Source organism: Anomaloglossus baeobatrachus, chromosome 12 (genome assembly GCF_048569485.1).
Source record: "Anomaloglossus baeobatrachus isolate aAnoBae1 chromosome 12, aAnoBae1.hap1, whole genome shotgun sequence".
NCBI classification, from domain to species: domain Eukaryota; kingdom Metazoa; phylum Chordata; class Amphibia; order Anura; family Aromobatidae; genus Anomaloglossus; species Anomaloglossus baeobatrachus.
Window position 1 is genome coordinate 113,426,955 of NC_134364.1, and position 17,374 is coordinate 113,444,328.

General features: G+C 43.9%; 2 protein-coding genes across 4 annotated transcripts in view; one reads left to right on the forward strand and one right to left on the reverse strand.

The window, feature by feature from the left end:
* FSIP1 (fibrous sheath interacting protein 1) overlaps positions 1-11,759 on the forward strand; it is a 54,224-nt gene extending 42,465 nt beyond the window's left edge. For all 3 annotated transcript variants that reach the window (XM_075329969.1, XM_075329968.1, XM_075329970.1), the window contains exon 11: positions 10,445-11,759. In XM_075329969.1, coding sequence (XP_075186084.1) covers positions 10,445-10,663 — 219 coding nt within the window. In that variant the 3' untranslated portion in view covers positions 10,664-11,759. The remainder of the gene's footprint in view (positions 1-10,444) is intronic.
* Positions 1-17,374, reverse strand: part of ATP6V1D (ATPase H+ transporting V1 subunit D) — a 201,992-nt gene that overhangs the window by 82,269 nt on the left and 102,349 nt on the right. The window lies entirely within an intron of this gene.

A 17,374-nucleotide genomic window follows, 5' to 3' on the forward strand; every position in this document is an offset into this window, starting at 1 on the left:
GCTTCTCTGGGCACACCTCTGTGACTGAAGCTTCTTTGGGCACACCTCTGTGACTGAAGCTTCTTTGGGCACACCTCTGTGACTGAAGCTTCTTTGGGCACGCCTCTATGACTGAAGCTTCTTTGGGCACGCCTCTATGACTAAAAGCTGGCAGCTCCTGGGAGCCACCCTTTCAGTTAGTGCTACAACACTGCCTAGCCACCTATCAATCTGCAGATTAACCCAATGTCTGCAGGTTAATAGCGGTTAGGGACACGACAAGTTCCCTTTAAAGTTTTGGAAGTGGAAAAAATGGGTAAGAATCAGAGCAACTCTGATATTGGCAGAGTTAGAATGGCCCATTGCTTACCGCCTATGTAGCTACCTAGCCCTGCCCATTCTGACCCCTGCCCATCACTGAATTACTGAAGTCTCCTACAATGGACCTGTGACCACTAAAGTGGGCCATGAAGCAATAGAAGATAATAATCCGGTCTGATAATTTGCAGGATGTGCTGGAAAAATATTTTTAGAATGATGATTATTATTATTAGTTATTTTAATAATAATATTATTATTATTATGTAGTATCAATAATTTTAGCATCTTTTATTATTATTTATTATTACAAATAATACTACTACTAATAATAAAAAATGCTAAAATGATTAATAAAAATAATAATAAAAAATGCTAAAATTATTGATGATGATAATAATAATTTGAGTATTTATCAGCATTTTTAGCATTTATTTTTTTATTATTTTTAGTATTTTTATTATGATAGTTATTAACACTAATTGTAATTGTTAGTGATCGTTTTTTGTATTTATTATTATTTTACCGCTTATTATTTTGCTGATGACTTCATTTGCAGCCAGTTAAATGACTCCTAGTAGAATTTTTATTAGCGCCCTATGAACGTTCAGACCCTATAATTTCGGCACTATGCATCTAAAACAGTGAACGGATTGTCGTGGAAGAGCGAAATAGCAAGCGGTCGTGCTTCATGCCCGCGCATAGCTTTTCTGCGGAGCTACAAATACATGAGTCATACGTCAGACATGAGATGCACAGATCCAGACCTCGTCCTGCGTGTAACACTAATCCGTACAGATGTCTCGCTGGCAGACGCTGGGGATAATTGACTTGCACAGAAATTATAGGTAATTCTCCCTGCAGGAAGTAAACACGCCAAGCTCTGGCCGTCCTCAGTTATATTTAAAGCCATAATGTAAGTCTTATGGGTGTCATTGTGTGGAATATACAAGTGTTTCAGAAAAAAAAAAGACAAAAACATACAATTAACCCTCGCCGCATAGAATGTAATGCAAGATTTCTGCGCATACCAGAGCTGATTTATGTCTCTGCGGTTCAGAGGGCTTACAAAGTGCCTATCGGAAGCGCTTATTAGGCTGAGCGGAGATGACCTTATGTGTGTATATTGCATTATTTTATTTTTTTTTAGCCCCTAATCAAAATGTCAGAACAGTTTTAACCCCTTCAAAGCCATTTTTCGTTTTTTTTGTGTTTTCCCATTCTTCCAAGAGCCGTGACTTTTTGTTTTATTTTTTCTTTGGGTTAAATCGATGAGGAATTCGTTATCCAAAGACTAGATGTTATGAACAACATGATACGGTTTAATCTTATGTACACAACAATACCAAATATATTTATGTTTTATAATATATTTATTTTTTTATTCATTTTTTTTTTAGTCCCTTTAGTAGGGATCTGAAGCTGCAATCAAATATGTACCGCAATTCTTCAATATTGAAGAATACAGAGGAAATGACAATCTCCTATAAAGCCAAGCTAGTGACTGGGCTTCATGAGTGAAAAAGATGGTGGTAACAGGGGGCTTCAGTAGGCCACCACCTGTCATGGGGATTGGGGGGCAGTGGGCATATTTGAACCACTTAAGTCAAAGATTGACAGCTGCATTGGTGGTTAAACAGCAGCGATTGGAGCAGGTGTCAGCTGTAGCACACAACCAGCGCCTGTTATATATGGTGCTGGCTTAGCTCCTGATCCTGCTCCATGCACCAGACATATACATCACATTTTAGGAATGGGTTAAAATCAAATTGATTTAATATTGATGACCTATTGGATTAGCCAGTGGAGACCAACTCCTTACACTTATTGGCGGCACCCTATCGATCAGAAGATGGCTGTGCACTCTTAAATCCCATTATGCCGTGGCTTTGAATGGCATGGTGTTACTGGGGTGTCAGGGTAACTGAAGCAGGGACCTCTAAGCTGGTCCTCATACTAAGAACCCTGTGCTGTCCCTTATCCGAGAGGTAAGTTTGATGATAGCTAGGTCTGGACCGCCAGCGTGACCCTAACTCCTGTCCAAACCCTAACACCCCCTTTCCTCCACCCAAGGAGAGGGCTGGGACCAGAGAAGCAAAACCCACTAATACCACAGACAGGGAAAAAAACCTAAACACATACACACTGCAATCAGATACAGAGGAGAGACAATATGTGCCCAGGAAGAAATAAAAACACAGGGAGGGAATAACTATCAACAGGGATATTTCCACACGACACAGGAAATCAAATGACAGATCACTGCGATAAGGACCGGTATCGCTGAAGCAATGCTGAGCTATATTCGGCGACGAGTGAAGGCGGCTGTGAGTGGTCATTGGCAGCCTGAGCTCCTAGCAGCAGTTTACAAAGCCAGCAGGAATTAACTCCTACTGAACTGGAGAGTAGTGAAGCTAAAACAGCCGACGCCCAGGTCAGGCGGAACAACTAGGAGACCTCAAGTTGCTTGTCAGACTTTGCAGTGTGAACAGAGTCCAACACTGCCATGACACCCAGCAAGTGCAAAGCCGAACACCGCATGACAGATTGCAAGCTCTCAAACAAGTAAATATGACAGAGCTTGCAGTACTATTTACTGCCACTAGACAGTGTGCCACTTCCTGAGCGACACAGCTTCTTCAATCAGCCTTGAATAGGACCTCCACCGGTCTGAATAGGTCATGAAAAAAGCCTCCAGTGAAAAGATCTCCCAAGCCCTTTGGCTACTCTGTGGATAGGTGAATATTAATAGATCGAGTGGGGATCTGATCACGGAGATTCCCATCCATCACCAGAACTTGAAGTATGGGACGTTTAGGTACCTGCGCCGCCGCTTCCTTCAAACGGTAGGGGACTACCGGAGAGGGGTAAAAGTATCTTGGCAGACGTGATTCCGCCATCTCTTATGTATAAACATAAGATACTTGGAGTAAAGTCCTAGCATGTGATGTGCATTATCCGTACATCTGATATAGCGGCACATTTTTTGTGTATTCACTCCTATCATTTACACGTGGTATAATGAAGAGCAGACTGTTGTGTGCTTTTCATTATATTAGCGGTATTACTGAGGATCAGGTATCATGGTTATGTATGCCATTAAGCACTGGCAGCTTTATTTATGGATATGGATCTCGCGGCTGCAGAGTCTACGCTGCCTGTCTATCTCAGGGGTAACGGCAGGATTTTCACCGGGGATCCGATTTAGTTTTCAGAAGACTACACATGATCTATGTTTAGAGCTATTCCATACATATTACTTACAATATCTAGAACACATAATTCGGAGGTCTCCTGATTTGGTGGCGCCTAGGACTCAGGATAATAGCTCACCCATTGCACAGACTACTTTTAAAAAGCATTTATAGCAGTATTGAAGAGTGGGTTGACCTGTGGGTAACCCACTGGAATAGATTAGTAAAAGGCTACCTATCAATTTCTCCGGCTTTGGAAAGTCAGAAAGCATACCCATCCAGCAATTGATTGTAGGTTCAACCTGTCATTAGGTGTTAAATCTCCCTGCAGCGCCACCACAGGAGAAATTAATCCATTTATTTAAATGTGCACAGTGTAATGCTTGACAGTTTTAGGCTGTGTTCACATGGAAACATTTAAGCTGTGTTCACATGGAAAGACTTAAGCTTTATTCTCCTGGGAGGGTATAAGCCCTGGAAGGGTCAAGGCCATGTTGACCTGCAAAAGTTTAGGCGTTTAGGCTGTGTTGACCTGCAAACGGTGTAGGCCGCGTTCACCTGCGGACGGTGTAGGCCGCGTTCACCTGCGGACGGTGTAGGCCGCGTTCACCTGCGGACGGTGTAGGCCGCGTTCACCTGCGGACGGTGTAGGCCGCGTTCACCTGCGGACGGTGTAGGCCGCGTTCACCTGCGGACGGTGTAGGCCGCGTTCACCTGCGGACGGTGTAGGCCGCGTTCACCTGCGGACGGTGTAGGCCGCGTTCACTTGCGAACGGTGTAGGCCGCGTTCATCTGCGACGGTGTAGGCCGCGTTCACTTGCGAACGGTGTAGGCCGCGTTCACTTGCGAACGGTGTAGGCCGCGTTCACTTGCGAACGGTGTAGGCCGCGTTCACTTGCGAACGGTGTAGGCCGCGTTCACTTGCGAACGGTGTAGGCCGCGTTCACCTGTGGACGGTGTAGGCCGCGTTCACCTGTGGACGGTGTAGGCCGCGTTCACCTGTGGACGGTGTAGGTTGCGTTCACCTGGGACGGTGTAGGTTGCGTTCACCTGGGACGGTGTAGGTTGCGTTCACCTAGGACGGTGTAGGCCGCGTTCACCTGTGGACGGTGTAGGCCGCGTTCACCTGTGGACGGTGTAGGCCGCGTTCACCTGTGGACGGTGTAGGCCGCGTTCACCTGTGGACGGTGTAGGCCGCGTTCACCTGTGGACGGTGTAGGCCGCGTTCACCTGTGGACGGTGTAGGCCGCGTTCACCTGTGGACGGTGTAGGCCGCGTTCACCTGTGGACGGTGTAGGCCGCGTTCACCTGTGGACGGTGTAGGCCGCGTTCACCTGTGGACGGTGTAGGCCGCGTTCACCTGTGGACGGTGTAGGCCGCGTTCACCTGTGGACGGTGTAGGCCGCGTTCACCTGTGGACGGTGTAGGCCGCGTTCACCTGTGGACGGTGTAGGCCGCGTTCACCTGTGGACGGTGTAGGCCGCGTTCACCTGTGGACGGTGTAGGCCGCGTTCACCTGTGGACGGTGTAGGTTGCGTTCACCTGGGACGGTGTAGGCCGCGTTCACCTGGGACGGCGTAGGCCGTGTAGACCTGGAATGGTGTAGACCACATTCACCTGGAAAGAGGTAGGCCGCATTCTTCTGGAATGTTGTGGGCCACGTTCACCTGGAAAGGTGTAGGCTGTATTCACCTGTAAAGATGGCGCATACTAACAAATATGTTCCCCTAAAGGCAATGTGAATATATCGTAATCTAGGATAGGACAAGTTGCTGTAACTGCTCTCACTACGGCCATGAGATTAGTATCCTCAAAGACTGACTTTTTAAAGGAGGTGTTCAGGACTATGATATTAATGATATCAAATGTGTGAGGTTGAGATTACCAGTAATCTCACCGGTCAGATGTTACAAGGTCCCACTATCTGGAAGTATGGAGCCAGAACATCACAGCCATGTACACTGTATAGTAGACGTTCTTTGGTACTGCAGCTCAGCTCCTGGTATCATCTGGGCGGTGGAGGTGTCAGACTCCTGCCTGACGAAAGGTCAACACCTCGTGTACATGGGCCTAGGATGACGTTTCCTTTGCCCACAAGTGGTTGGGATTTGTATCTCTAATTGTCCCATCGTGTTAGGGTTAGCTTCCAGATCACCCATCGGTGTGGTGGGCCATTCCCACAAGTAGTAAATGACCATTATCCTAAAATCCTATAAAGTGAACCCAGGGTAAGAATGTGCGTGTGAATAGAGGTATTGAGCTCTGCAGGAGAATGGCCTGAATGTGATACATCTCCTGGCTTCAGGTAATGGGAGACGGCGGGAGGAGGAGGAGGAGAAGGAGGAGGTCGTCTAGTTTCCTAGTCCCGGAGCTGAATAGCATTATTCACGTGTACAGTGGAGTAACACACTGCCGTCTCTTCTCCGAGATGAGTGGATCATTATGGGCTGGGATTGGATTATGGTGGATGATGTCTCCAAAATGACTTTCCATTACCAGAGAAGGGGTGCAGAGGGTCCAGATGCCCTCACCCAGATGTGGTATAAAAATACCCTGCCTATACATGCACGAGATAGGCAGTGACATGTGGTAGGTGTCGCTTGTCTTTTTCTCTGCACCGTAGCTGATACTCGTGAAGAATTAAGGGCCTTTTGGGGCAGTGTTTGGCATGGACATATTATGGGGAGCAGCTACTCAATCATTGACTGACATTAAGCTCCTCTATAAAAGCAGCCCTCAACCTGCAGCCTCTTACTTTTTTTATGGTCACGAAACTCCTTAGTGGCCTCTAATATTCTAATAATTTATAGTACAGGCGGCATTATTTCATATATATGAACCTATTAGACAGCCATTTCTGAATTATTTTCTTCCCCCACGTAAAGAAATCGGAAAAGGAAATAAAAAACAGAGGTTTCTCCGGGTGCAGCTACGAGGCGATGAATGGGGTGATTTATGCAAGTGTAGGAAATAATAAAACCTCACTTCCACAATGCTACACATTACACATACACATAAGACTGCAGCAATCCTTTCCATTCACAGCTACAGAAAATATTGCGTAACTACTAATGACCACCATTAAGGACCTAATAAAACTTGTCAGCTTGCTTTCTACAGACCCTGTATTCTTCTGCTCCTTGTCTAGTACTCTGTGCCATTTTTTCATTGTAGCTCTGGCATCTTTTCATGTTCCAAGCAAAAATCAAGATATGCAGTTGGAAAGTGGTAGTTGAACATGTGCAGCGCTTACAAGCTGTTTGCAATAGAGCTTGTAAATGCTTCTCTGAAAATTAGTTTCTAGGCTGGCAGCATCAGTGAGTGCATAGTTTGGACCAGCAGCGCAATGATGTCAAACTGTTAAGCAAGTGCGTCCTGTCCCCAGGAGACACGGGTGCGATGTGCTCCTAAAAAAGCAAGATGAGTCAAGCCCTTTAAGAAACATATGTTTTGTGAACAAATGTTAGATGGAAGGCTAACTACCATAGATTTTGGGGACCATTTGGTTGACAGTGATGGAAATGATGCAGTCCGTTATATTGCAGCGACATTAGTATTCTTTCTATAGGTGCACCCTGAAGAGTCAATCTGTAGAGTAGTGGAGGCAGAATCATAGACTGGCACAGTAATAACATTACAGAATAGCTCATACCGTTGTGTCCACTACACAGAAGTATCCAGAACGTTGAGCCCTTATGTAGCAGTAACCATAAAGTACCGTAATGTCCTAAAGGTTTTCACAAGTACTTATTGCTACAGAAGTGACCCACAAATATGCCAGGCTGATACAGCACCCAGTCTTTCCCCTGGTACTATACTACTCTATACTAACAGCAAGTCGCATTTCTACACGTAATCAGTATCCTCCTGACATAAGCTGACATAAGAATTACCTGAAAGAGTGGATTTGTATTCCGATAGCCAGGTTTATAGGGCTGATGAGGCTTCTGCAATGATGGGCAGGGCCAGTGAAGCTTCTGCAGTGATGACCAGGGCCGGTGAAGCTACTGCCGTGATGGCCAGGGCTGGTGAAGCTCTTGCGGTAATGGCCAGGGCCAGTGAAGCTCCTGTCATAATAGCCAGGGCCGGTGAAACCCCGGCTATGATGGCCGAGGCCGGTGAAACTCCTGCCATGATGGCCGGGGCAGGTGAAAATCCTGCCATGATGGCCACGGCCAGTGCAGCTCCTACAATAATGTCCAAAGCTGTTAATGCTCCTGTAGTGATGGTGAAGGCTGGTGAAGCTCCATCAATAATGGTCAAGTCTTCTGAAGCTTCTGTCGTGGTCGTCAGGGCTGATATAGCACCTTCAGTGATTGTCAGGGTTGCTGTTGCACCTGCAATGATGGCCAGGGCCGGTGAAGCTTTTGCCGTGATGGCTGAGGCCGGTGAAGCTCCTGCCATGGTGGCCAAGGCCTTTGAAGCTCCTGCAATAATGGGCAGGGCTTCTGAAGCTCCTGTCAAGGTGGACCTGGCTGATAAAGCTACTGCAAAGACGGTCATGGTCGGTGAAGCTCTTGCGATGATAGTCAGGGCTGGTAAAGCTCCTGAAGTGATGGTCAGGGCTGTTGAAGTTACTGCAGTAATGGTGCGGGCTTGTGAAGCACCAGCAATGATGGTCAGGGAAGGTGGAGAACAAGGGATCATAATTAGGAAGCTAGCCTGGTTGTTACCAATAGAAATTAAAATTTGGTCGAACATCTTTGCACTTAGTGGGAACTTTATAACTTTATTGTTCAGGCAATTATAGTTGAGGGGAAGGAACCTTTAGGAATTTTTGGTTGGCAGGACATTGTTTGAAAACAACATCTTTGGCACGTTTTTAAGAATCTGCACATATGTACACTAGATGCAGCAGCAGATGTACCAGCAGGAGGGCAGTGGTAAGGAGCCGAAGGCCAGGATTGTGGGGGAGCAAAGACATGGGAAATGCCAATGGCCAGAGGGAGGGCAGCATAGGCCATGGGGGGTAGCTTTCTTTTGCCAATCTGTTAAGGCTGGACTGGAAACATATCAGGTTCTTGTTGGTGAATGGAAACAATTATATCTGGAGACTAATGGCCCCATTACAGGCAACGACATCGCTAACGAGATGTCGTTGGGGTCACGGTATTCGTGACGCACATCCAGCCTCGTTAGCGACGTTGTTGCGTGTGACACGTACGAGCGACCACTAACGATGCAAAATACTCACCAAATAGTTGATTGTTGACACGTCGTCCATTTCCCAAATGTCGTTCCTTGTTCTGGACGCAGGTTGCTCGTCGTTCCTGAGGCAGCACACATCGGTATGTGTGACACCCCAGGAACGACGAACAACACCGTACCTGCGACCTCCAGCAACGAGGTGGGCGTGACTTCCTTGTGGCTGCTCTCTGCCCCTCCGCTTCTATTGGACGCCTGCCGTGTGACGCCGCACGAACCGCCCCCTTAGAAAAGAGGCTGTCCGCCGGCCACAGCGACGTCGCTAGGAAGGTATGTGTGACGGCTCCTAGCGATATTGTGCGCCACGGGCAGCGATTTGCCCGTGACGCACAAACGACGGGGCGGGTGCTTTCACGAGCGGCATCGCTAGCGATGTCGCTGCTTGAAAAAGCCCCCCTAAGAACCTAAGGGTGCTGTGAACCATAAAATGTATTACGAATCTTTCATTATTCATAGATTAAAGTTTAAAGAATAGATTGGAGGGTGACTATTAGTACCCCTACTGATCGCTAGATTTGGGTACCCTAGTTCATGCCAATTAATGTCATGTCTATGCTAGGAAGCTGTTGCATTTAAGGTTGGCAATATTGTATACTGCCAAGCCAAGAGCTCGGTGTATCAGTAGGCCCTCTTGTTTTGTATGTTGAGAACCTTCCCGTGTGTGGCGCCCGTGCCTTACTCACCACCGTCACCGGTGCGGCCTCCCCAGTAGCTTCGCGGCTGCCCATGTGCTTGTCTGCCTCCCTCTCCATCCCTGGGGCTTGTGCATGGCAGTGGGGAGAACATACCTGTCAACACTATGCGCATTGGCACTGACTCCATGTGCATGGTCATGTTGAGGCTGTGTCAGTGTGCATGACCTCACAGATGTGTGGAGTTCAGACAGTGCCCGCTCTTGGTAGTGAGCACTGTCAATCAGAAGCGGAGGGAAGGACATCAACATTTAAAAGGAGGATGCATAACGGGTGCACCGAGCTCTTGGTCATGCCAATGGTGCACAGAAGCCCCCTCCTTGGCATCCGAATTAAAAGTATTGTTCTCAGGCACCGTACCATGAATAGGTACAGTGTTATAAAATGAACACTCATACTAAGTCCCCTATATCACTGTAGAGATAGTTTAATATTGATTTTGAGGGTAGCAGAATCCCTTAACACTAGAACTACTGAGGTAGTCATTTTGACTACTTTGCACCATGTATTTCTATATAGGTGTCACGAGTTCAGTAGTTCTAGTGTTAAAGGCCGTTCTAAACATTGGGTGAAAGTTGCTCGAATACATGAGTGCTCCCGACTTTCCTCATCGGCAGAGAGATGGCTCAGACAGTTGAAATTTTATCCCCTAATCGTATTATTCAAATGTCTTACCGCTATTGTCTTCACATTGAAAAGACATGGCCGCTCGGACAAGTTGAGAGTTGGGAGAGATAGACGAGAGCCTGTTGAATGAACATTCGGCCAACAGCTCTCATGTATATTGCCATTCTTGGTAGAGATATGAAGGCCATGATTTCGGTCTGGTATGTAATAACAGGTTTGCATATTTTGGAGGGAATTATTACTGCGCTGTTAGGGGGTCTTTATAGATGTGCTATATAAACATGGCTGCCTTCGCTTGCATACACAGCTGCGCCTCTAGGAAGACGTCTGGAGAATACGAGCCCTCGCTTAAAGGAAGTATGTGTGATGTTGAAGTGACTCATTGCACACATCCTCCATTGTACTGTCATCTCTTTACCTCCTTTTCAGGAAGTTTCACTGGTCAACTTCGGGAACCTGGAGACTGCGCCGGGGGAGAAAGTTTTACGTTACACAAAGGAGCTGCGAGAACAGAAGACACGTCTGAAGGAAATAGACCAGCAACTTGAAGACATCCTACGGAGCAGCAGCAGCAGCAGCGCTCCAAGATCAGGCACTGGCTGCAGCTCACTGCCGAGTGAGTCATCTGAGCATATTTCACAGTATTAACATGGGCCTTATTCTTCACACAATGTGTCTGTGTTTCTCAATGACGAGTGTTGGGACAGGAGGACACGATGTACAAACGAAAGGAGACAGACTCTCATTATATAAAAGAGGTGAACGTGCTAATTAGTAACAGACCGGCTCATTAAAAGGCCCACACATTCAACTTATGGAACTTCCTTAGCAAAATCGCAAGTCCCTACCAAGGAATCGGAAAAACTGAAACATTATAAGAGATTTAGAATGGATATTATGGAAATACCTAGTTATTAGAGAGGAATCACCCACTACCCCTGATATTTTGGATCCTCACCTATGACTACACTCGTCACTCTCTTTGGAGGACCCAATACGTCCATGCATAACATGGACAGCAATTGATTTCATTGGATTACATGTAATACTTTAATTTGCCTGTGGAGGCACTGTAGGGAAACTAAACACTTTCTACTAAGTTCCATCCTGTGATCATCTTATCATCAGGCCCATCTAACCACAAAAAAGGATTATTCAAAGCAGTCAAATGCTTTAATTAACTTAACATGATGATTTTCAGTGCCTGACAGATTACCAAAGGAAGTATGGGCTCCTGCACATGACCGATTCCTAAGATGCTGAATTTGAGGAATTTTAATCAGGTTGCAATGAAATGACCAAGAATGTACAAGTGCATCTCAATAAATTAGAATATCCTCAAAAAGTTAATTTATTTCAGTAATTCAATACAAAAAGGGAAACACATACTGTATATTATATAGAGTCATTACACACAGAGGGATCTATTTCTATATATTATATAGTGTCATTACACACAGAGGGATCTATTCCTATATATTATATAGAGTCATTACACACAGAGGGATCTATTCCTATATATTATATAGAGTCATTACACACAGAGGGATCTATTCCTATATATTATATAGAGTCATTACACACAGAGGGATCTATTCCTATATATTATATAGAGTCATTACACACAGAGGGATCTATTTCTATATATTATATAGACTCATTACACACAGAGCGATCTATTTCTATATATTATATAGAGTCATTACACACAGAGGGATCTATTCCTATATATTATATAGTCATTACACACAGAGGGGTCTATTCCTATATATTATATAGAGTCATTACACACAGAGGGATCTATTCCTATATATTATATAGAGTCATTACACACAGAGGGGTCTATTCCTATATATTATATAGAGTCATTACACACAGAGAGATCTATTCCTATATATTATATAGAGTCATTACACACAGAGGGATCTATTCCTATATATTATATAGAGTCATTACCCACAGAGGGATCTATTCCTATATATTATATAGCGTCATTACACACAGAGGGATCTATTCCTATATATTATATAGAGTCATTACCCACAGAGGGATCTATTCCTATATATTATATAGAGTCATTACACACAGAGCGATCTATTTCTATATATTATATAGAGTCATTACACACAGAGGGATCTATTCCTATATATTATATAGAGTCATTACACACAGAGGGATCTATTCCTATATATTATATAGAGTCATTACACACAGAGAGATCTATTGAGTCATTACACACAGAGAGATCTATTCCTATATATTATATAGAGTCATTACACACAGAGAGATCTATTCCTATATATTATATAGAGTCATTACCCACAGAGGGATCTATTCCTATATATTATATAGCGTCATTACACACAGAGGGATCTATTCCTATATATTATATAGAGTCATTACCCACAGAGGGATCTATTCCTATATATTATATAGAGTCATTACACACAGAGGGGTCTATTCCTATATATTATATAGCGTCATTACACACAGAGGGATCTATTCCTATATATTATATAGAGTCATTACACACAGAGGGATCTATTCCTATATATTATATAGAGTCATTACACACAGAGGGGTCTATTCCTATATATTATATAGAGTCATTACACACAGAGGGATCTATTCCTATATATTATATAGAGTCATTACACACAGAGGGGTCTATTCCTATATATTATATAGAGTCATTACACACAGAGGGATCTATTCCTATATATTATATAGAGTCATTACACACAGAGAGATCTATTGAGTCATTACACACAGAGAGATCTATTCCTATATATTATATAGAGTCATTACCCACAGAGGGATCTATTCCTATATATTATATAGCGTCATTACACACAGAGGGATCTATTCCTATATATTATATAGAGTCATTACCCACAGAGGGATCTATTCCTATATATTATATAGAGTCATTACACACAGAGGGGTCTATTCCTAAATATTATATAGAGTCATTACACACAGAGGGATCTATTCCTATATATTATATAGAGTCATTACACACAGAGAGATCTATTCCTATATATTATATAGAGTCATTACACACAGAGGGATCTATTCCTATATATTATATAGAGTCATTACACACAGAGAGATCTATTCCTATATATTATATAGAGTCATTACCCACAGAGGGATCTATTCCTATATATTATATAGCGTCATTACACACAGAGGGATCTATTCCTATATATTAGAGTCATTACCCACAGAGGGATCTATTCCTATATATTATATAGAGTCATTACACACAGAGTGATCTATTTTAAGTGTTTATTTCTGTTAATGTTGATGATTATGGCTTACAGCCAATGAAAACCCAACAATCATTATCTCATAAGATTAGAATAATTACCACAAAAAACCTGCAAAGGCTTGCTAAGCGTTTCAAATGGTCCCTTAGTCTGGTTCAGTAGGCTACACGATCATGGGGAAGACTGCTGACTTGACAGATGTCCAGAAGGCAGTTATTGACACACGCCACAAGGAGGGTAAGCCACAAAAGGTCATTGCTAAAGAAGCTGGCTATTCACAGAGTGCTGTATCCAAGCATATTAATGGAAAGTTGAGTGGAAGGAAAAAGTGTGGTAGAAAAAGGTGCACAAGCAACCGGGATAACCGCATTATGTTTGATTATGATTTGATTATGATTTGATTATGATTGTTAAGAAAAAGCCACTCAAATTTGGGGGAGATTCAGAAGGAGTGGACGCTGCTGGAGTCAGTGCTTCTAGAGCCACCGCACACAGACGTATCCAGGACATGGGCTACAATTGTCACATTCCTTGTGTCACCACTCATGACCAATAGACAACGCCAGAAGCGTCTTACCTGGGCCAAGGAGAAAAGAACTGGACTGTTCTCCGTGTCCAAGGTGTTGTCTTCAGATAAAAGTACATTTTACCTTTTGATTTGGAAATCGCGGTCCCAGAGTCTGGAGGAAGAGTGGAGGCCACAATCCAAGCTGCTGAGGTCTAGTGTGAAGCCTCCACAATCAGTGATGGTTTGGGGAGCCATGTCATCTGCTGATGTAGCTCCACTGTGTTTTATCAAGACCAAAGTCAGCGCAGCCGTCTACCAGGAAATGTTACAGCACTTTATGCTGCACTCTGCTGACAAGCTTTTTGGAGATGGAAATGTCATTTTCCAGCAGGACGTGGTCCCTGTCCACACTGCCAAAAGTACCAATACCTGGTTTACTAACCACAGTATCTCTGTGCTTGATTGGCAGCAAACTCGCCTGACCTAAACCCCATAGAGAATCTATGAGAGACACCAGAGCCAACAATGCAGACGAGCTTAAGGTTTCTATCAAAGCAACCTGGGCTTCCATAACACCTCAGCAGTGCCACAGGCTGATCGCCTCCGTGCCACATTGCCACAGGCATTCATGCAAAAGGAGCCGCAACCAAGTATTGAGGCATTTACTGTACAGACTTTTCAGTAGACGCCAACATTTCTAAGTGTAAAATTCCTCTGTGTGTAATGACTCTATATAATATATAGAAATAGATCCCTCTGTGTGTAATGACTATAATATATAGGAATAGATCCCTCTGTGTGTAATGACTCTATATAATATATAGGAATAGATCCCTCTGTGTGTAATGACTCTATATAATATATAGGAATAGATTCTTCTGTGTGCAGTGACTCTATATAATATATAGGAATAGATCCTTTTGTGTGTAATGACTCTATATAATACAGTATATAGGAATAGATCCCTCTGTGTGTAATGACTCTATATAATATATGCGATTCCCTTTAGTATTGAATTACTGAAATAAATTAACTTTTTGATGATATTCTAATTTATAGAGATGCACCAGTACCCAACAAACGGTTGCATCTCAATGCAGTTCAAATTTTTCCCACTATCTCGAAGCTTGGACACGTTATTTATGCTGACCATACTCTTTGATGGGATATTGGCTACATGCACTGATTTTGGTGGAACTAGTTGACCATTTAATGTGTGGTGGTAAGAGAAAAGAAGGATGGGGCATGTTGGCTTTCAACATGCTTGATCCTTTGTTTTAAGGGACATAAGCTACTGTCGGAGTTACTGGCAGTGGATTAATCCCCTCTCCCCGAGTCAAGTGTACATATATTGGGAATATGGATCGAAGTAAGGTATGACCATCTGCAAATTGGGAAATCTTACTGTTACGTTAGTGCATAACATAGCCACTAGCGTTTATACTCATGTGAACCTCAAAAATAGTGTGTGGTGTAGGAAATGCAACATTACGCATTTCTTCAAACACGCAATATAACTATTACTTAAAGGGAACCTGTCAGATGATTTATGCTGCCCAAAACATGGCCAGCATGAGTCAGACACGTTAAAGGGAACCTGTCACCAGAATTTTCGCTATTAAACTAAAAGAATCCCCCTCTGCAGATCCTGGGCTGCATTCTAGAAAGGTTCAACTTGCTACTGGCCCCCCTTTCAGACCTAAATAACCCCTCCTGCCGCTGTTCGCCCGTACCCCAGTGTTCATTTACATAGATGAGGCCGCCGCCCTCATCTTCCGCAGTGCTTCGGGATTCTCGCGCATGCGCAGTGACACTATCGCGGGACTGAGCACTGTTTTCAAAAAAAGGTAAACGGGGATGATAAAAATAAGCAATGGCCAGCGCAAGAGCTTAACGGTAGAGGCAGAGGTAAAAGCGCAGGCACGAGATTATGGACAGGTACTTGGATGACGCTGGTGATGACATTCACAGCGCTGCCCATAATCTCGCGCCTGCGCAATAACATCACCAGTGCTCGCGTTTTGAAAACAGTGCTCAGTCACGCGATAGTGCCACTGCGCATGCGCGAGACTCCCTGAGCACTGCGGAAGATGAGGGCGGCGGCCTCATCTATGTAAATGAACACTGGGGGACGGCGAACAGCGGCAGGAGGGGGGGATAACAGACGAAATACAGCCTGCCCCCGGGGCCAACAAACCTCATTACCATAGCAAAAGGTAAGATTTTATAAAGTTGTTATGTAGGTCTGAAAGGGGGGCCAGTAGCAAGAGGAACATTTCCAGAATCCAGCCCAGGAGCTGCAGAAGGGGATTCTTTTAGTTTAATAGCGAAAATTCTGGTGACAGGTTCCCTTTAAAGATCCGGAGAGGAGACGGGTGGGCACCACCCCCAGCCGGCTTTGGTGATTGACAGGTCTTTCCCATAGTGAGAAACCTGTCAATCACCTGGAGCATTACTGGGAAAAGCCAGTCATGGGGGCGGAAAAAACCCTATTTGGGGCGACCTCTCACTCCTATTGGGACCCAGTTGGTTGTTTAATGGTAGATGGAGGAGCCTCGATTCAGAAATCTCATATTAAGGCCTGAGATTTCTTTATCTCATGGGTTCCAGTCGAGCTGCCCTCTAAGAGGTTTGGTTGGGCACCAAGTTTCCAAAGCTTTGTTTCCCCAGGCCATCATGTCCTTGGTAGTCCTTTCAGTGTACACAATGGAGGCACTAATGTTTGCTTTCCTAGTGCATTCGCTGTCTTTCCAAACATCTCAACGTGGATCTGTCACCAGTTCTCCTCACAGTATAAATGTCATATATTATGAAATAGATAGCTGAGACCTGATGAGGCTGATGTACATACTCATGCCTGATTCTAAAATTAACCTTTTACGGGTCCAGCTTTAGCGCTGGGGTGCTAGTAGTTTTAGACTTAGTACATCATTAGCTGCTAACAGGGATGAGTCTGAGGACTTATACACATACATCATTGCATTACTGAATTTACTGACCAATAAAACAATTAAATCATTTTTTGTTCTAGATTTATTTTTTTATGACAATTTGAGTTAACAAACTTTCAAACATATTGCATTATGTAAGCACTGGTTTTTGTTTTTTTTTTTAATCTGTACAGAATTAGACAACTTCATGTTCAATATGGTTGATAATATTTTAAAGGATATGAAATACAGGAAGAATATTAAGAAAAAAATCTAATTCCCCTTAAACCACCAAGCCAGTGACCTAATGCAATGGTATCAGTGATAAAATAGGGCTCTTGGAGTACAACAAATGGTTCTTGAGGGGTTTTTTTTCAAAAAATTCCTGCAGAATACCACACTTTGTAGGTGGCCGCTATTACTTTTACTTCGTAAACCACAATGGGTTATGTGGTGCAATTTTGGTAGCGATCAATGATTCAGAGGTTGAATAAAATAGCAGGTTCTATTCGAGAGGCAGAATACTTGAGTTATGAAGTCACAGCCTCATGAATGAATGAATATTTAATGTGAGGTTTCAAGCAACGTGCTTACCAGGCATAGCCAGATCTAGCCCACCCAGCCCACCAGTATCCAATCCTGCGTTGAC